The 20,918-nt window shown below is 42.9% G+C and overlaps 2 protein-coding genes and 1 long non-coding RNA gene across 17 annotated transcripts in view; 1 reads left to right on the top strand and 2 right to left on the bottom strand.

Annotated features, from left to right (window-relative positions):
• LOC127002732 (uncharacterized) overlaps positions 1 to 9,249 on the top strand; it is a 29,296-nt gene extending 20,047 nt beyond the window's left edge. For 2 of the 10 annotated variants that reach the window (XM_050868819.1, XM_050868815.1), the window contains one exon: positions 4,419 to 9,249. In XM_050868819.1, the coding sequence (XP_050724776.1) occupies positions 4,419 to 5,554 (1,136 nt within the window). In that variant the 3' untranslated portion in view covers positions 5,555 to 9,249. The remainder of the gene's footprint in view (positions 1 to 4,418) is intronic. The other 8 variants (XM_050868825.1, XM_050868824.1, XM_050868823.1 and 5 more) reach the window with 8 other exon arrangements.
• LOC127002735 (uncharacterized) lies at positions 18 to 4,412 on the bottom strand. 4 transcript variants are annotated; one of them, XR_007756489.1, is made up of 3 exons: positions 2,617 to 4,412; positions 779 to 850; positions 18 to 421 (listed from the first exon to the last, which is right to left on the bottom strand). It is a non-coding gene; the product is annotated as an uncharacterized LOC127002735 (long non-coding RNA). The 4 variants fall into 4 exon arrangements; XR_007756491.1 differs by having other exon boundaries at positions 403 to 491; XR_007756492.1 differs by lacking the exon at positions 18 to 421 and adding an exon at positions 513 to 564.
• Positions 9,250 to 10,042: 793 nt separating the features above from the next.
• Positions 10,043 to 20,918, bottom strand: part of LOC127002733 (serine/threonine-protein phosphatase 6 regulatory ankyrin repeat subunit A-like) — a 27,223-nt gene continuing 16,347 nt past the window's right edge. For 2 of the 3 annotated variants that reach the window (XM_050868828.1, XM_050868827.1), the window contains 3 exons: positions 13,313 to 13,505; positions 12,675 to 12,866; positions 10,043 to 11,716 (listed from right to left, as the gene is read on the bottom strand). In XM_050868828.1, coding sequence (XP_050724785.1) covers positions 10,941 to 11,716; positions 12,675 to 12,866; positions 13,313 to 13,496 — 1,152 coding nt within the window. In that variant the 5' untranslated portion in view covers positions 13,497 to 13,505 and the 3' untranslated portion in view covers positions 10,043 to 10,940. Of the gene's footprint in view, positions 11,717 to 12,674; positions 12,867 to 13,312; positions 13,506 to 17,682; positions 17,851 to 20,918 lie in introns of those variants that run through there. The other variant, XM_050868826.1, reaches the window with a different exon arrangement.

Genomic DNA, 20,918 nt, shown 5'->3' with positions numbered 1-20,918 from the left:
TTATTTATCTATTTATGTATTTATTTTTTAGCTGCCTCCTTTCCTGTAAAAAAAAATGAGAGAGAGAGAGAGACTTTCCTAGTTCCCCATGACATCAAGTTCAAGAAGGGATTTACTGTATTCTTTTGAGTGCATGCAACCTTCCCTTCCCTTCCCTCCCTCCCTGTGTCTGGATGCATAGAGTAACAAAAAGATCAAGGCCCATATCCTCAAACATTTCGGGGCTCACACACCCACATTCGGTAAGGCTTTCCTAGAGGCTTTTGTCATTTCCAAGGGTTGCTTTATGAGCCGAGTGATTGTTTGACAAGGCTTCTGCACCATGAATGTAAAAAAACACTTACCAGAACTCGACTATCCTCCTCTGTGGCCTCGGAAAATAGTTGTTGTACCATGAATGAAAAAACAACACTCCAAGAACCTGATTAATCTCCTTCATGGCCTTGGGAAATAATTGCTGTACTGTGAATGCAAAAAAACACGCCAAGAACCTGACTTATCTCCTTCATGGCCTCGGAAAATAGTTGTTGCACCATGAATACGAAAAAACAACACTCCAAGAACCTGATTAATCTCCTTCATGGCCTTGGGAAATAATTGTTGTACTGTGAATGCAAAAAAAACACGCCAAGAACCTGACTTATCTCCTCTGTGGCCTTGGGAAATAATTGTTGTACTGTGAATGCATAAAAAAACACTCCAAGAACCTGATTAATCTCCTTCATGGCCTTGGGAAATAATTGCTGTACTGTGAATGCAAAAAAAACACTCCAAGAACCTGATTAATCTCCTTCATGGCCTTGGGAAATAATTGTTGTACTGTGAATGCATAAAAAAACACTCCAAGAACCTGATTAATCTCCTTCATGGCCTTGGGAAATAATTGTTGTACTGTGAATGCAAAAAAACACTCCAAGAACCTGATTAATCTCCTTCATGGTCTTGGGAAATAATTGTTGTACTGTGAATGCAAAAAAACACTCCCAGAACCTGATTAATCTCCTTCATGGCCTTGGGAAATAATTGTTGTACTGTGAATGCAAAAAAACACTCCAAGAACCTGATTAATCTCCTTCATGGCCTTGGGAAATAATTGTTGTACTGTGAATGCAAAAAAAACACTCCAAGAACCTGATTAATCTCCTTCATGGCCTTGGGAAATAATTGTTGTACTGTGAATGCAAAAAAAAAACACCAAGAACCTGATTAATCTCCTTCATGGCCTTGGGAAATAATTGTTGTACTGTGAATGCAAAAAAAAAACACCAAGAACCTGATTAATCTTCTTCATGGCCTTGGGAAATTATTGTTGTACTGTGAATGCAAAAAACAACACTCCAAGAACCTAACTTATCTCCTTCATGGCCTTGGGAAATAATTGTTGTACTGTGAATGCAAAAAAACACTCCAAGAACCTGATTAATCTCCTTCATGGCCTTGGGAAATAATTGTTGTACTGTGAATGCAAAAAAAACACTCCCAGAACCTGATTAATCTCCTTCATGGTCTTGGGAAATAATTGTTGTACTGTGAATGCAAAAAAAACACTCCAAGAACCTGATTAATCTCCTTCATGGCCTTGGGAAATAATTGTTGTACTGTGAATGCAAAAAAATACTCCAAGAACCTGATTAATCTCCTTCATGGTCTTGGGAAATAATTGTTGTACTGTGAATGCAAAAAAAACACTCCAAGAACCTGACTTATCTCCTTCATGGCCTTGGGAAATAATTGTTGTACTGTGAATGCAAAAAACACCCCAGAACCTGATTAATCTCCTTCATGGTCTTGGGAAATAATTGTTGTACTGTGAATGCAAAAAAACACTCCCAGAACCTGATTAATCTCCTTCATGGTCTTGGGAAATAATTGTTGTACTGTGAATGCAAAAAATCACAACAAGAACCTGATTAATCTCCTTCATGGTCTTGGGAAATAATTGTTGTACTGTGAATGCAAAAAAACACTCCCAGAACCTGATTAATCTCCTTCATGGTCTTGGGAAATAATTGTTGTACTGTGAATGCAAAAAAACACTCCCAGAACCTGATTAATCTCCTTCATGGTCTTGGGAAATAATTGTTGTACTGTGAATGCAAAAAAACACTCCCAGAACCTGATTAATCTCCTTCATGGTCTTGGGAAATAATTGTTGTACTGTGAATGCAAAAAAACACTCCCAGAACCTGATTAATCTCCTTCATGGTCTTGGGAAATAATTGTTGTACTGTGAATGCAAAAAAACACTCCCAGAACCTGATTAATCTCCTTCATGGTCTTGGGAAATAATTGTTGTACTGTGAATGCAAAAACAACACTCCAAGAACCTGATTAATCTCCTTCATGGTCTTGGGAAATAATTGTTGTACTGTGAATGCAAAAAAACACTCCCAGAACCTGATTAATCTCCTTCATGGTCTTGGGAAATAATTGTTGTACTGTGAATGCAAAAAAAAACACGCCGAGAACCTGACTTATCTTCTTCATGGCCTTGGAAAAAAGTTCTTGCACTGTGAATGCGAAAAAAAAAACCCTCCAAGAACCCAATTTATCTCCTCTGTGGCTTTGGGAATTAGTTTTTGCACCATGAATGCCAAAAAAAAACACTCCAAGAACCTGACTTATCTCCTTCATGGCCTTGGAAAAAAAGTTCTTGCACTGTAAATGCGAAAAAAAAAACTCCAAGAACCCGATTTATCTCCTCTGTGGCTTTGGGAATTAGTTTTTGCACCATGAATGCCAAAAAAAAAACACTCCAAGAATCCGACTTATCTCCTTCATGGCCTTGGAAAAAAAGTTCTTGCACTGTAAATGCGAAAAAAAACCCTCCAAGAACCCAATTTATCTCCTCTGTGGCTTTGGGAATTACTTGTTGTACCTTGAATATAAAAAAAAACACTCCAAGAATCCAACTTATCTCCTTCATGGCCTTTGGAAGTTGTTGTTGTGGGCCCCGAAAGCAACTGAAAATATGGGTCTGATCCTCTTCATTGCTCCTTCCTTGAGTCTTGGATAGCACTAGATCCCTGCTTGTCCCTATACTTGGCTTGGAAAGACTTGATCAACTTGCAATGTTTGGTAACACCTGAGCTAACTTAACCAACTTGAGCCAAAGTAAGTAACCAACCCCCCTCGTAACATAGATTAAGGCCTACGGTTAAAAATTTGGTCTCTTTTTTTTAAGGAAAGAAATTTTTTGCCTTTCAATATTTTTATGTATGTGTGCAACGTTGGGTTAGCTTTGGGTTATATTGTACTAGGTGGCAGGATTAGTGTTATTGCTATTATTATTATTGTTACTCGTATTATTATTGTTATTATTATGTGTCATTATTTTCCTCTCCTTCTTGAGGCATGGGAGTACAGAATTTATCCTTATTTCACTATGTCATGAGGGAGAACTATAAGAAACACAGCTGCTCCTATGTAACTGCAGTGCTATAAATACCTAACCCAATCAGTCAAGCAGCTACTTCCACATTACTCTCCTTCTTGAGGCATGGGAGTACAGAATTTATCCTTATTTCACTATGTCATGAGGGAGAACTATAAGAAACAGCTGCTCCTTTGTAACTTCAGTGCCATAAATACCTAACCCAATCAGTCAATCAGCTACTCTCCTTCTTGAGGCATGGGAGTACAGAATTATCCCTATTTCACTGTCATGAGGGAGAACTATAAGAAACACATCTGCTCCTTTATAACTTCAGTGCCATAAATACCTAACCCAATCAGTCAATCAGCTGCTTCCACATCACAAAAGGCTAAAGTTCAAGACTCACTCCCTCAACTCACTTTACCTAGAGTACTCTTGTCAGAAGGTCCCGTGGCTATTTCCTGGCTTCTCGCCGTGCCTCAGTGGGAAACAGGGTCATTATTTTCATTGTTTTTTTATGCAATATGATTTTCCGTTAATATAAATGGTGATTCTGTAAGATCGTAGCCTCTGATCAGCTGTGAAATAGTTTTAGATTATTCTGACAAATACTGATATGCAAATTATGTTGAAAAAGAAGACAAATTACATTACAAATTTCTTTTTGATGCATAAGGCGGCCACTTTTTTATATTTTCCAACATTTTTCATGTAATCATACATCAATTAATGGTGTGGTCCTGATTAGAAAGTAAATTTTAGGCACAAACACACACTCATGGGACATTAGAATATTGATAAGATGTTCTCTACCTCAGATATCTTTTATTTGGTTTCACTTTCAAGCAGCAAGTTTCAGGCATAGTCATAATTTTATAATGTCAGGATCCCAAGACATTAGAATATTAAGATGATGTTCGTTCACCTCAGACACTTTTTATTTTGTTTCAATTTGAAGTAACAATAAATCTCAGGCATAGTCATAGAGTCACATGATCCCAAGACCTCTGAGTATTAACGTGCCCTTTGTCCTCCACCTCAGGCTCAAGATACTCCCTGGAATGCAGCATCGACGAAGTGAGCAGCCTGGGGGGCGTGGGCGGCTCCCGGGCGTCCCTGGCCAACACCTCGCTCACCTCCGCTGCCGACCTCTCCACGCTGTCCTCGGTGACCCTGGCCAGGCGCGGGGACATCGACGCTGCCTCCATACAGTCAGGCCGATCACTCATCTCCCCAGACACACGGTCGGTACAGTCCGTTCGGTCGCCCAGGTCACCCACGGAGAGGTTCAGGCACTCCAACAGCCACTCGCCTTCACAGTCGGCAGCGGCCCATCGGACTAATGGTGATGTGCAGAGTGACACGCAGTCGTTACAGAGTGAGGGCGAGGTGGTGCATAACGGTGACCTGGGCAGCCCCTCGCACAGCCCCTCCACGCCACGCCCTTCCTGCCTCTCGGTGAGCCAGACCACGCTGCAGGACAAGGAGGCGCTGCTCTCGGAGCCGGCCACACCCAAGGCCACGGAGACGCCCGACACAGTTCGTATTTTTGTATCGTACTCAGGGAACACAGAAACGCTGACCCCCAAGAGCCACTTCTCCAAGGCTGCTGACGATGATCTGAAAGTGATAACCAGTTCCAGCGACCCCAACAGGATCACGATCCACGTGGACAGGGACGAGAGGTTATCGGCGCTGTCTGAGTATTCCTCCAACCCAAGCAGCTCACCAAGGGATCCTTCAACTCTACACGATTCTTTAGGTTCGGAAAGCTTCACAACTGTTGACTCATCCTCTCAGGACCATTCCGCGCTACTTCAGGAAATCAAGATATCACAGGAGTCTTCGCCCCAGAGCAAAGGTTACTCTCCTTCGCCCCAGAGCAAAAGTTACTCTCCTTCGCCCCAGAGCAAAGGTTACTCTCCTTCGCCCCAGAGCAAAGGTTACTCTCCTTCGCCCCAGAGCAAAGGTTACTCTCCTTCGCCCCAGAGCAAAGGTTACTCTCCTTCGCCCCAGAGCAAAGGTTACTCTCCTTCGCCCCAGAGCAAAGGTTACTCTCCTTCGCCTCAGAGCAAAGGTTACTCTCCTCCGGTGTCTCCTTCCCTGCCCAGGCTGGAGACGTCGCGGTCCCGGCCTATCACTCTTGACAGTCCAGAGTATAGCGAGGGGCTCCTGTAAGTACAAGCAGTGCTGGAGGTTTCATTCGTACTATTTGAGAATTTTAAGTATGTGACTTCTGTATATAAATTTTGATGTATTGGCATGTTAGTAAATTATTTCCATCGGTAGGGAATTAGTCTTGAAAGTCTTAAATGTCCATTTCTTCATGAGGGTTGTAAGAGAACACTTTTGTTTTGAAGAAGTTTTGTGTATAGAAAGAGAGTATTGTCCACAGTGGAAAGGAGTCCAGATTACAATAAGTGAATAATAATACTGATAGATGTTTGTGAGCAAGCCGCTCATTATTAGTAAGTGTACTTAATAGAGTTGATGTTTATAGATGCAATCCTCACTCCTGGTAAGTATGGAGCCAATACTAGCATATTTTTATATGACTCCTATTCTAGTCTTCCTTATTTTTCTGTTTCTCTTGGTGACGTTATGATTTGCCGGCAGGCAAGACCTGCACTTCACTCTTCCTTTGCAGCGATGAGTTCAAGAAAAACGGTAACTCGAGGCAACAAACGTTGCAGTCTTAACAGTAGTCTAAAAAAGCCATTGCAAGCAAGGTCACCAAAAGTGTTATTTTTATAGGTCACCATTTATCAGTTGTAAGTTTTCCTGAGCAAAAGTCATGAACATTTTTTATATATATATCAGAAACATTCCCATATATGTAGATATACATATACCATATATTTAGATTTTTTGTTTTGTTTTTTGTCTTTTTTGCATCACTTGCCTTACGACGAGGCAAGGACATATTAGCGAGTACACATATCCGTATCCAGGCAGCCGTAGACCCGAGGCAACACTTGTGAGGGTCAACTGACAGGCGGGGGAGGGGGAGGGTAGGAGTGGCTGGCGCGTGTGTGCACTGCCCCTGGTGCTGCCTGGACCCCTGAGCCGCGCCACCGTGCAATACTGCCACAAGCAAAGGGTCACAAAGTATACTCCGCGCGTCTCTTTGGTTGGGGGCCTGACCGTGCTCATTTTCAGGCTTTCTTTGTAGGTTTGATTTACCTCAGTATTTTACTTGATCACAGAGTAGAGAATCACGACGTACATTTATATTAGGCGATGATTGTACACCCGTCATGGACTCAGGCTGATTTCTTCCTTACAAAATTAAGAGGAAAAAGCAGACTGGAAGAATGAACCAAACTGGAGAGTCTTCTAGTGTAGGAAACTTTTGTAATGGTGAGGCATCGTAGCAGCATAACTAATGATCTGTTTATGCTGGGAAGGTTCTGCTTCCATAATTAATCTCTGCCAAGTTGGCTGTTTTCACATGACTGTAGATGTTTTCATTTGGACACGTCATATTTGTATCAGGACAAAATAAGAACATTTTCTCCATAATTTAAGATTAGGCATTCATTGTCTTGTCTAATATTAATTTCAAATGAAGCAAAGTCACTGTTTGTGAAGAAAGAATCAGTCATTCATTTTGATTTTAAGACCTGATATTGTATTTTATGCTTCATCTAACCTTTTTACTTTAGATATCAATGTTACTGTTGGGAGTGTCCCCAGATGTATCATGTCCTGTTTGGCTGGTAGTTGCCATGTTCCTGAGCCACACAACACTGCACTCAGTGAGGAGCGGTGCCCAGCCATGCTAGCACACCCAGCCTACGGTGCGGGCGCTGAGCCGCCCCGCACTACCTTGTTTGGCAAGCTTTAAGCCTTTAGCCTCGTTGATGCAGGGAATGAATAAAACTCGTGCTATGAACTTACTGACATAGGACGTTCTCATTTTGCTAAAAATGTGATTGAAAATTGTCATTTGTTTGCCTAATACATAACATTTAGACTTAATGGTGAAGATTGTTGGTTGGCTGTTTTGGCTGGGGTTGAGTATTCAGTCTTTGGAAATCTCTACTTGGTAGTTTGACAATTTTGCACTTTGAGTATTACTGAAAGTACTTACACACACACACAAACACACATACACCCACCAGTTTATTTTGAGCTGGAGTAAGTCATTGATTACTAGAGGTTGTAGTAATTTCTATTGTGGTTCCAAGATGAATTTTGAATTATCAAAATATTTTTCCAAACCTGGGAAGCATTTGGTATGCTGAGACACGAGATAGTTTGCCTGTGTACAGTGAAGTAATGTTTCCATGATTTAGGAACAAACAATAACAATGTGATATCTAATTTTAGCCATGCAGACAATTAACTACCCAAAGAGCCTTTAAAGATTCATGTAGAACTGCATAAGGAGATTGTCAACCATTGTATATCAATAGATGTATATCTAAATACCCTGTAAATATTATTAGTCTGTGTATACTGCTAGCTTGAGGTCTGTATGATCACCAGATGTGATATGCATGGAAGAAAGTTGGATGTATCATAGATTAAATATTCATAAAGTACCCTGAAGTCACTTAGATTTGGTAAGGTATTGCAGGTATTGTATTAAAGTTAGTCATTCAGTACTGGAGTGTTGTAACGTGAAGCGTCTAGTGTTGCCGACAGTCAGGGTTCCCGCCACTGTGCAGCACAACACACTGAGGCTCCTCTTGGCTGTGCAGGGAGGAACACTTGCTTGGCAGGCTGATTTAAAAAGTTTCTATCCCTAAAAATGTCGGTAAAATTATATGCCTTGGCCGGTTCAGTGTGAAGCCACTTATTTACATAGATGATAACAGTTATGATTATAAAGTGGAAGTTATCCTGCTTTTACAAATTATTAGTTGCCGTCAATAACAAAACCATGACTTTTCCCTGAATTTGACCATTTGAAATTTTGATAACAGTTACTGCACTCATTTTATGTACTTTGTAAGGTTTCAGTTGTACATTCCTGCCATAAGTTGGCCATACATATAAATCTGTGTATTAATAGTTTTGTATTATGTATATAATGTTATAATACTACATATCCATTACTTCATACTTACTTATGAGTCTCAAAGGTCGCTGATCACGTAATACCTTGAACATAGTCTTGGGTCAGTGGCAGGGTGTTGGGAATGCTCACCAGTCCTTGGAAGACATTGGAACCTTTGCAACCAGAATACTCCTTCGTCGTGTCACAAGAGACCAGGATTCAGAGGAGGTGTGAGATGATGGGTCTGTGTACGAGAATGTAAAGAATAATTACTCATTTCTCCGTACTCTCTTTTCCACAAACTGTATTATTTATGTTTTTCCTTTTCATCACAACTGCCATGTTCTTGCATTGTTTATCGTCCAGAGTTTCTTTACTCAAGCTGTAGCAGAACACCTTTGATTGTATTTCCACTAGCGGTCCATGCAGTATTTAACACATTATTTACAGAAGCGATTCTTACCGTACACAGTCATGATGTCTTGATGTGTTTTGTTATAGAATTCCCTAACTCAGAGACTTAGAAGTTTAGAAGTAATTAACCAATACTCTTTATTGTGCTCAGTTTGTTTGTAATGATTGTTTGATCTTGTCAGCAAACACATAGGATACACATGTCCGAATTTAATTGCAAAAATAGGCTTAACAGAATCCAAGTTTCCCGGAGAATGTACGATAAAAGTCTTGTAATTCCTGCTTGATCTTCGGTATGATTACGTCTCCTTAACCTCATTGCATATAATTTGCTAATTACTCCTCAATTATTGGTGTTATAAATGAAGGAACTTGTGCTTTATTAACTGGTCTTAGGAGGAAGATAAACATTGCATAATGTTATGAAAATGGTTAAATAAATTGTTGAATTCTATGCAGTGTACTTGCTTCTTCATTTTATAATTATTACTTTTTAATGTTGGATGTTCTGAGCAGCATTTAACCCCTTGACTGTGGATTTCCTACAAGAAGACATCACCAAGCTACAGGAATGGAACAAAAAGTGGCTGCTACAATTCAATGAAGAAAAATGTAAAGTCATGCACCTGGAGAGGGGAAATCCAGCACACCAATACCACATGGGAAACACTCCACTATCCACCACAGAGGCAGAGAAAGACCTGGGAGTATAATTATTATGTTACCAGGCTACCAGTGAAGGCCAAATCTGTGCCAATCGCAGCGGACGGGTTAACCACATTATTTGATTCACTTATTCTCACTTTCATTTAGGTCCACAATTTGTGCTCTTTGACACCTCTCATTACTGGATCATTTTCAGTTGAAAGTTTTCTAGGTATTGCTTCTCATAAATTGCATTATTTAATTTTGTGCCATTCAGAATCCTCTTTACCTGAATACTCATTATGCTGCACTGATTACTGTTTCATTCTTTGGTTTGTGTTGATTTGCATATTTTTGTTCAGAGTTTCTATTTCAAAATGTGCAGGGTGGAAGGAAGAGAGGGAGGCTGAGGAAGAGGTGGTTGGATTGTTTCAAGGAAGACCTGGGAGGCAAACACATCACTGAACAAATAGTAGAGACCACAGTGGAGGAGACTCAGACACAACAGTGACCTCATCAAATCTGGGATAATAAAGCCAAGAAGAAGAATTAGTCTCGTCGTTTCATGGGTCACTCAGCAGCTTGGGTAAGAATAAGTACCGTTAGTTTGAAACTTTAATGAGACAAAGGAGACAAAGGAGTAACACAAAAAATGAGTAATAAATTATATTACTGATTGTATGACATTGACTGGGAAGTCTCCCTTAGTCTATGAGAGGTCTTAGAGGTAGGGTTCAGTATAATACTTGAAAAAATATATTTTCCATGAGCATAAGTTACAAGCCTTAAATAAATACATATCGTGACAACAAGTATTAAAGTCAACAATAAACTGCAACCTGAAAGACATGTAAACAACACAGCGCTTGCATCCCACACCTTAACGCTCCCGCTGGCCTCTCAGTGCCCAGCCACTTCTCACAGTTACTGATTGCCAATGCCCAAAGCCAGGTAAAAGCATTTACTTGTCTCATGTATACATTCATGTACATGCAATGGTGTTAGCTGCAACAAATGCTATAAATATGGATTTAACAAAATTCTACTATCGCATCATAATGTCTAGGCATGCTGCTGCCTACCCTGAATAGTAACACCCTGCAGCTAAGATGCTCTTCATGGGAGCAGGAAAACGATGCCCATGAAACAGTTGTGTAGAAGCCTGCACAGAACCAAATGAAAAGTCTATTTCAATTGTTTCCTGGTGACATTCATACATCTCTACATAAATGGTCACTATCAGTATTGACTCTTTAAGATAATATATGCTGCAGTGTTCTATGGGAATGCAAGGTATAACAGTAATGCCCAAGTCTTAGTACTGGAGGTTGCTTACTTGTCTACATTATACAAGTACTTCCTTGCTCTTAATGCCCAATAATTTAACATGATGAGAAGCCCTGACACAGGAACTTGTAAGCATGAGAAACTTCAGATCCACAGATGAGGTTGTTTAATACATGGCCGTAACAACCCGTATGGAGGATTCACTACAACTACTTAAAGGTTGAGTGACTGGAAGGTGAGGAACTCTCGCCACACGGTTGGCAGGGCCGCCCCTTCAAGCGTAGGGAGGGCGGTGGGACCAAGGTGAAAGGTGATGGCCCGCCGGCAGAGTCCTGAGAGTCGTTGCGGTTGCCTCGTGGCTTCCTCGAGCACTGTGCGAATGCCCACGTCGTGTATCTCACTCTCCACAACACCGCCTTGTATCAACTGTTTGGTGCGTGCCCCACCAGCCACCAGCAGGGCCACAGCACCCAGCGTCTCGTCCCTCGCTGCAGACACTAGCGGCGTGTGTCCCAGGTGGTCCTCAGTGTTGGTGTCCGCCCCCGCCGTGAGGAGCAGCCGCAGCAGGTTGAGGCGGTGCTCCAGGACAGCGATGTGTAGTGGAGTGTGTCCCAGGGAGCCACGGGTGTTCATGGCCGCCTTGGTGGACACTTCCAGGAGGGCTCGGAGAATGTCCTCTGCATCTTGCCGGCCACTCCTGATGGCAATGTGCAGAGGCGTCTCCATGCCACTGTTTGCAACACAGGCGGCCTCATGACAAGCGCGGGACAGCTTCCTTACAGTGGAGGCACTCACACCATTGACGTCAACAGCGTAGTGTAGCGGTGTGTTGCCATGGATGTCAACTTGTGAGGGACATGCCTGGGCTGCTAACAGGAGCTCTACGATCTCTGAGTTAGCAGAGGAAGCAGCGTAGTGGAGAGGTGTGCAGCCATCCTCGTCAAGAGCATTCACGTTGCCTCCTCGGGATATCAGCAACTCAACTATGGCTGTGGAAAGATAATAAGACATGATTATTAATGAAGTCCAAGAACATTACTGCAAGGACATTTTTTGAAATCTTAGGAATTTCTCACTTTACAATCAACCGTAGGAAGACCAAGAGGAAGGGGAGTTACAAAGGCAATCCCTCTGTACTACACTGAACTGAAAAGAACAGAATAGTGCAATAAGAATGATGACTGGTTCATCTTGATTATTAAACTGGATACCAGCAACGGGCCAAATTTGTGGCTTTACCGTGTAGCAGCGACGGGCCAAATTTGTGGCTTTACCATGTAGCAACGACGGGCCAAATTTGTGGCTTTACCATGTAGCAGCAACGGGCCAAATTTTTGCCATGATATAAAACCCCCAAAATAGATGATGCATAAACTGATCACAAATGCGTTGATATATATATTATGAAATGGTTTGCGTGAGTGATGATTTTTTTCTCATTTTTTTTCGCTTAGAGGGGCCTGTAAGAAACATGATCCCCGCAACTACTGGGTTAAACTGATCAGCCCTTGTATGGGCATAGCTCAATGGGCAATATATACACTCAGAAATAGATACATAGGCTTCAGATGAAAAAAAAGTGTTACTGAAGTTAGCTGTTGAAAATTATAATCAGAAGACCAAGTCCTGTTTTCTCATATGTTTTCAGCTCTCGCAACAATTTCCAAAGGCTACAAAAGAGATCAGTCAGGTTCTCATTAATGTTCATGGTGCAGAAGCCTTGTCAAACTATCACTAGGCTTATAAAACTACCCATGGAAATACTAACACAACCTCTACTAAAAGCCTTAGCAAATGTGGGTGTGTAAGCCCTGGAATGTTTTCAAATCTGGGCCTAAAACTCAACATCATGTATAATACTGTCACAAAGGACATAAAAACTTGAGATGTAAAATTGTATGGTGCAGAATCACTTGGCATACTGGGCAATAGTATAAGATGGCTTACCTGGGTTGCCTCTCGTGGCTGCCAGGTGGAGGGGTGTGCGACTTTGTTGTGTCCGAGCATTCACGTTTGCCCGAGCCTTGAGGAGCAGCCCTGCCAGGTCAGGGTAGCCGTGTGTGCAGGCGATGTGGAGGGGAGTTAGGCCCACTGAGTCACCCTGGTTGATGCTCACACCTAACTCCACCAAGAGCTGAACTGCAAACAATAGGATAACAGATTTTAGATATTTATAACATGACACCAGAAGAGCAGTTGGTTAAGTAGGACACAAGCCATTAGCATGTTGATAACACCTATCTCTACTTAGACATTAACATTTGAGAGGGTTAAGGGATAGAAATCAGATAATCTAGAAACCAATGGAGACAAATCTTACACAACTAGGTTTTTAAAATGGATTTATGTTTCGTGAAATAATTCATTATAAAAATTGTATACATAAAGATCTGAAACTACCATTATACTGCTGGGAACCTTATTTTTTTGGGGGGGACTATCCGTGAGCTTGCAAATGAGTTAATGGGGGGGGGGGGTCACCTCACTACTATTAATACCTTTTTCTTTGCAAATCCGCGAATGTGGTGAATCATCTACCCATTCTAATTTCTCTCTCCTATTCATCCCATCCCTGTAATACCCACCCATGTCCCACGCATTGTTCTCCACGCACAGACAGAGGGCAGGACGCTTCTGAGAGTTGATGGAGAACCGAGTATCTGTGTCCACGCCGGCCTGGAAGAGTTGGTGAGCACGAGGGACGTCATTGTTCTGTATGGCCACCAGAAGCTGAGAGTCCAGCGTCCAGCGCCTCGCCAAAGCTGTCATCTCTTACACCTGTTGGGGGAGTAAGGAGTGGTTAGTGGGTCTCCATTTTACCTTTTTGCGCCATACAATTGTTTTCCTTTTTTTTTTATCTATTGGAGGAGAAGTTAGGAGTGGTTACTGGGTCGTCTTTTTATCCCTTATCTTCATCCATGGTTATTCCTTTTCGTTTTTCTTTAGCCTATCTGTTGGGGAGAGTAAGGGTTGGTTATAGTGGTTCTTCTTTTTCCTGGTTTTTTTTCGTTAGCTTGTCTGTTGAGTTGAGGTAAGACTATGTTAATGGTTCTTCTTTTTCCTGTTTTTTTTCGTTAGCTTGTCTGTTGAGTTGAGGTAAGACTATGTTAATGGTTCTTCTTTTTCCTGTTTTTTTTCGTTAGCTTGTCTGTTGAGTTGAGGTAAGACTATGTTAATGGTTCTTCTTTTTCTTTTTACCCCTTTTCTTCATCCATACTTCCTCTTTTTCATCTTTTTTCTCTTTTTTTTTCTTTATCTATATACTACTTAATTTCTCTTCATCTTTCAGCTTTAAATTATTATCCTAAATTAGATGTGGTCACCTGTATATGAGGAAGATAATATAAAAAAAAATAGAATTCAGGACATTGCGAGCTCAACAAATTAAATATAATGAAATAAGAATATCTATCTATCTATTTATATATGTATCTGAGTTTTGTGATAGGGAAGTCATTTTTCTCCAAAGACAAAGTCACAGATCATTGAGGTTACTGAACTGTGAATCGTTGCATCTTATAAACTAACTTCGTAATTATGATAATGATGCCTTAGACCCGATTTCACAGTCCAACACAGTGTCTTCGTAACAGCCCGAACCAAACTATAGAATCCCATACAATCCAAAATGGTGAGGTCTTCGATCGATGCCACACTAAACACACAAGACTTTTCCTGTATAGTTTCATCAAATTTGTGAACTTAGATATAATCACCAGACACTAACAAGGAAATTTCGAAGGCTCTGGTATTGGTTTGGGAGCTTGCTAACCCGTCATGGGGAATTGTGAAACTGCCCCTTAGCGTTCAACGTCACGTCAGAACAACTTTAATTCATATCGCCGGTTTTAAAAGATTCCAATAGGCATTGTTGTCGTTATTGCTGTTGTTGTCCTATACACCATTATCACCCTTACCAACGCGCGGTCATCAGGTTTGCAAAAGGGGGCAGGACAACATTCCGCAGAAGGGAAGACAAAAAAAGATCAAACTAGTTCAGCTTTGTTTACAGCGGAGCACGTGGCGGGCCGCGTGAGAGAGAGAGAGAGAGCGTGGCGGGCTGCGTGAGAGAGAGAGAGAGAGAGAGAGAGAGAGAGAGAGAGAGAGAGAGAGAGCGTGGCGGGCTGCGTGAGAGAGAGCGTAGCGGGCTGAGAGAGAGAGAGAGAGAGAGAGAGAGAGAGAGAGAGAGAGAGAGAGAGAGAGAGAGAGAGCACCTGTTTGATTTTAAAGGACTGTCAAGCTCACAATTTAATGTCCCGTTTTCAATCTCATTTTCATATCGCCTTAAACTTGTGTGGCTACGTATATCATGATTTTATTTACATATATGATTTGATTTTATAGTTTATCATCCATCGTGTGTGTGTGTGTGTGTGTGTGAGAGAGAGAGAGAGAGAGAGAGAGAGAGAGAGAGAGAGAGAGAGAGAGAGAGAGAGAGAGAGATTTTATAGTATTTCATCCATCGTGTGTGTGTGTGTGTGTGTGTGTGTGTGTGTGTGTGAGAGAGAGAGAGAGAGAGAGAGAGAGAGAGAGAGAGAGAGAGAGAGAGAGAGAAATCCATACGGCAATACATAATAATAATAATAATAATAACAAAACCCAAAAGCTCCCAGGAGTTGCTACAGTGCTGAAAATAGTGATAATGAAGCCGTACACAATTAACTCTCGTCTTTTCCTGTCGTTACGTAAGTCTGTGGACGGTGATCGGGTACTGCAGGGGAAGGAAGGCTGCGTCTTGCCCTCTGCCAACCTTCAGGGGCGGGACACCTTACGTAAGACAGGATGGCGAGCTGGCTACACGAGGGACTTAATTGCTCGGACAGGTTACTTTAAAGCTCCCTGGAACGGTTAAAGGGTATTTCAAGGGTTCAAGCCACTCCCCCGAGGGCTGACGCGGTGCTCACGTCGGTTCAGCGAGTCTTCAGTTACTTTAGAGCATGAACGGTTGTAGGGACATATAGCAACGGCTTCAGCAACTGACGCGGAGCTCACTTGGTGCTCGCGTTGGTTCAGCGAGCCTACAAGTCACTTCTGTATATATATATATATATATATATAGAGAGAGAGAGAGAGAGAGAGAGAGAGAGAGAGAGAGAGAGAGAGAGAGAGAGAGAGAGAGAGAGAGAGAGAAAGCCAGACAGGACGGGACGGCTGTAAGGGACACCGCAGGGGCTTCAGCCACGCCCCGAGCCTGACGGTGCTCACGTTGGAAGGCGGGTCGTCGCCTTGACTTTCCTCCTCGGCCTACACGCTTGTTACGTAAGGCCTGGCGAGGGCGAATGGCCGCGGAGACATCAATACGCCCATCTCCTGCCCTGGGCCACCCGTCTGGGTCGCTGCCCCAACACCCGCCTGTCTCTGGTTTATTTACTACTTGATGCTACGACGCCCATTGGTCAAAGGAATTTGGGTGTTGTCCGCAGCCCAGCACTGGAAACGGGTTGTTGACCCCGCCAGACAGCTATATGGTGTTACCAAGGAAAAGGGCGTTCATGGTGAGCCAGCGTACGTGGACCCTCTGCCAAAAGATGTGTACTTACTATAGTGCTAACATGAAATTTTAAAATGTTGTTTCTTAATGACTGGTAAATGATTTGTAACCGTCAGTTATATGTATATTAAGTGAGGAAAAGTGTTCTAATGCAGTAATACTTTATGCCAAAGCTATCGTGCTTGATTAAGAAAAAGAAATGGACTTGGGTAGGGTTGGGCAGGTTATTCCATGCCTAAAACTGATATATTGGACAACCAAAATATCAGAGTGGTAACCCACGAATGGTAAAAGTCAGGACAGACAGACAGATGTAGATGACATTAAAACATATGCCGCAGCAGGCTGGACATGAGGCACAGGTGGCGGGCTGAGGGGAAGTCCCTATCGTGGACTAATAATAACCGATGATGATGTGTCAGATCTGCAGCCATCCCCGCAGGTGGGGGAGCGGCGGCCTCCTCGGACAGCCCGTGGGCCGTGGCAGAGGTGCGACGAGATAAGACGAGAAGACGTTCATTGTTGCATTCACTCACTATTATAAACGTGGCGCGACAGCAGTTCTTGACCGTCACCTTATCGTTACTGGGGATCAAGGTGGCGGCGGCGGCAACACCACTACACGTCCCTACACCCGCGTTGTTTTGAATCGTCAAGGTGAATGACCACGCCGGCCGCGCCACAAGGTCACCACGAACCAGAATTCCTAGAGCCGATATTTAGATCAGCTTTTTTCCTTGACGCTTACTTCACATCGCGCAAGCACCGTGACTTTCACCAAGGCCTTCATGGCGGAGTGAGCCGCGTCAGATAGAAAAAAGTTATTGTTATATCCGAGGACACTAGACGCTCCGTTATCGCGAATACAATGGAATCCGCGAAACACTGGATTCGCGCGGGAAGAACAAAATGGAAAACTGCACGAGCAAAGGAGACGCGACGCTGAAGCTCGTATTCTTGAACGTATATCGGCGCCTCTGTTCCCCTGTTTGAAGAGCCTCTCGTGGAAGGTGCTGGGATTTACATGGACTGTTTTATGACCCTAATGATCGATAGTTTGACACGACTTCTGGATCAACGGGAAAATTACCCATGAAAACCCGGTCAATTTTGGGTGGCCTTGAGAAATAGCCGTAGTGCTGAGTCTCTACCTTGCCTGTGTGTAAAGTAAGCAACATACAGTCACTAGCAACAGGGCGTTCGTTATGTAAGGGCCGCCTGCGTCTCTGAAACCCACACGCGTTCCCTCTTGCATGCATCCCGCCTTCACAGCCTCCACATTGAACACGTATAGCTTGTTACGGTATGATGGAGGCGGAGGGCGTTCTAAGTCATCCGCACCGCTGCATATAAGCTCCACTCATAAGCACCAGTGGTCACAAAATCGTTATACCTGGTTGAATAAAGGGTCTTTGTGTGTAAGGAGGAAAACCCACCACAAAGCCTCATCTCGCTGTCCCTTACCTTGAAACACGCCACAAACAAAATCCTTCTCAATCTCTTAATTTGGCTTAGGTAACAAACAGCTGCCTTGCGGAACACCAGTGATTCGTGATGCTGTGGTGAGTAAGCAACGAGAGCCAGACACGCACAACCTCCCAGACTGGCTGTTAGCTATACACTGATGAGTTGAGAGTTGAGAGGGGCGTAAACCCATTGAGTCCTGTATATCCTAACCTCCTCCTCCTCCTCCTCCTCCTCCTCCCTGCCGCCACCTCCGCAGCCTCCCTCGCATCCTCGGAACTCCTGCGCGCTTACGTGTGTCTAGTCGCTTTCCAGGTAAATCTCCCGGAAAAAACCGCCACTCTACTGCCACGGTTTTTTTTTTAATCCCAAGCACCCGCCCGCCCAGACAGACAGACACACGTTACTGTAGGGGCCATGTGTTGTTTTCTTTTTAATTTTGTTTTGTTTATTTAGTGGTACGGTGGCCATGTGTTGTTTTTATTTATTTATTTATTTATTGGTGTAGTTCCCGCCGGCTAGACACACGGTACACGGCGGCCATATATGTTATCTTTTTGTTTATTTGTTTTCTTTTTTTGGTGCGGTAGCCATGTGTTGCTTTATTTTCTATTTACTTATTTTTTGTTAGTTCCTCGGTTAATTAAATAAGACAGTCCAAAGGTCGAACTAAGACCAAAAAGCTATACCAGACAAACACCAGCCAGCCACACTATACAAGGCGGCCAGTTATTATTATTTTTATTGTTGCTGTTGTTGCTATCCGGTTAAGAAGACGTTCCACTGAGGTCAAGGCTGGTCAAGGCCAAGGTCAAAGCCTCCCCCAGTCCCCAGGGCCTAGGGATAACGAGTGAAGGGATCGTCAACAGAGCACAGCCAAGGGAAATACAGTGTTCACGGTGATGAGTAACAATGTGTGTGTGTGTGTGTGTGTGAAGAGAACCTCACCCAATCCCCGAGACCTTGGGATAAGCGACATTACATAGCGTTGCTGTGGTCAGATCGTTACTCAGGTCAGCTTACAGTATCAGGTGAGGTCTCGGGACAGGTCAGATCATTATGGGTAGACTATAAATACTGGGGTACACCTCACGCCAAAGTAGCACCGGATTAAGTTAGTAGGTTTGCAAATCTTAACTAATTGCGCATCATGGGAAAGAAGCATACAATAGACATATATAAAAAGTACAGGAATATAAACACGCAATCGAGATGGAAAACAATAAGACGATGAGTTTCCTAAAACCCTCCGTGGTGTTTTTTTGTACCAAAGGAAACAGACCGAGAGGCGAACAGCAAAAAATATATAGAAGCAAAAAATATCCGCAAAAAACATTCATCCCAAAAAATGCAAAGGGAAAGATGGGGAAAAGATTCAGTTATTGTTCCAGACGTGTAAAAGCGTTAATTATATAAAGCGAACAGAGAAAGATGCCAAAAACTAATAAAATTGTGTTCCTGAGATGCAAAAACACTATCCTAAAAATCCTAGAAAGAAAACTGAGAAAAAAAATAAAGGAAATCCGAAAAGAGAAAGACAAAGAAAACAGAAAATAGAAAGAACAGAAAACATACAAAAAAAAAGAAAATCAAAAGAGAAAAAAAAACAGAAACCAGAGAAAGAAAAACATAACAAGCAAAACAGAAAACAAAGAAAGCAGAAAATAAAGAAAAGCAGAAAACAAAGAAAGAAAAAACAAAACAAAGAAACAGAGAAAGATACCAAAAAGACTCGAATATTGTTCCAGAGATGCGAAAACGTAAATACTAAAAAGAAATAGAAAAAAAGATGCTTGCCGAATATTTTGCTCCCTGTGAAGACGAACCGGTGTCGTGTTCCTGGCTGTCCCCCTATTCCTGGCTGTCCTTCCGCGAATTGCGCATGCTCAGAAGTGACATTTATAATTTAGCGTCCGGTCTACCACCATATTTATAATTCAGTGTGCAGTCTATCTCAACTACAGGAATCTTATAGTGCAGGATGATGAAAAAACAAGTTGAATAGTGCCGAACAATGATTTATTATTTTTCAAAAGATTGTTTTCTCTTATAGATGCAACAGCTGTTTACTCCGTCAAAATGACGCGTCTGTAGAAATCTTTTAATAGCATTGCAGTTATATAGCAGAATGGGTTATACTGATGTTATCGGCTTCAGGGTAATGAGTAAAGTGATGTGGGTTTTCGTTGATTGTCCTTTTATATAGACCGGTCAGGAGCACTCAGGTGACATGAAGCTGAGGTCTCCGGAGATAGGTCAGGTCACTGGGGTAGACCACACACACTCCGCAGCAGATCGCACGTTAAAATAGCACCCACACACACACCCACACACTCACGCGAAGATATACGATAACCAGATGTGAAAGTGATTAATTAACGACAACCAGACATGCGAATGCCTTTCATTAAAGGGGCTCTCACACATTCCCGGTCGCGACCGTCCCCGATGACTCCCGATAAGATCGGGGATTGTCGGCGGCAGACCGCCGGTCTACCGCCGGTCGACCCTGAGGACCGTAGACGCAGCCGACCACCGCTGGTCAACTTTAAAATTTTCAAAGATATCGGCGATGAGCCCGGTCGACCAGCGGTGTCGAAAAATGTCGCCGGTCAACCGCCGACACCCACGGCAGACCGGCGGTAGACCGGCGGTAGACCGCGAGTGAACACCTGTGTCTGACCTGGGGATTAGCAAGGGAGGAAGGAGGAAGACGAGGAGGAACAGGTAGGAGCGAGGGATGAAGAGAGAGGGAGATGAGAGAAAGGAGGAAGAGGAATGGGTGAAAGAGAGAAAAAATAGAAAGATATATATATATATATATATATATATATATATATATATATAGAGAGAGAGAGAGAGAGAGAGAGAGAGAGAGAGAGAGAGAGAGAGAGAGAGAGAGAGAGAGAGATTTATGCACACGAATGAATTTAGGTACGCAGCTGTTTATTATAATTATAATAATTATAATTTCAGGAGTTCAATTTCGCGTTCACGAGAGCTGAGGAAAGCCATTGCGATGCCAAACTCACGAATGATCAATATATATCCTTCCAACTGGGTGTGGCAACGAAAGTGTTTGCTCGTCGATGTTGCCGCCGGCAGGCCGGCGGTCGACCGCCGACTGACCTGCTGCAGTCGCCGGTCGGAGAAATCGAAAATCGTATATGGTCGCCGGTCTACCGCCGGTAAGCCGCCGGTCCGGGGATTATTGCCTATTTTGTCGGCGGTCAGGC

The sequence above is a fragment of the Eriocheir sinensis genome, chromosome 24 (genome assembly GCF_024679095.1).
Source record: "Eriocheir sinensis breed Jianghai 21 chromosome 24, ASM2467909v1, whole genome shotgun sequence".
Classification (NCBI taxonomy): domain Eukaryota; kingdom Metazoa; phylum Arthropoda; class Malacostraca; order Decapoda; family Varunidae; genus Eriocheir; species Eriocheir sinensis.
The sequence above is the reverse complement of the archived record's forward strand: the minus strand, read 5'-3'. Positions and strand labels throughout refer to the sequence as shown.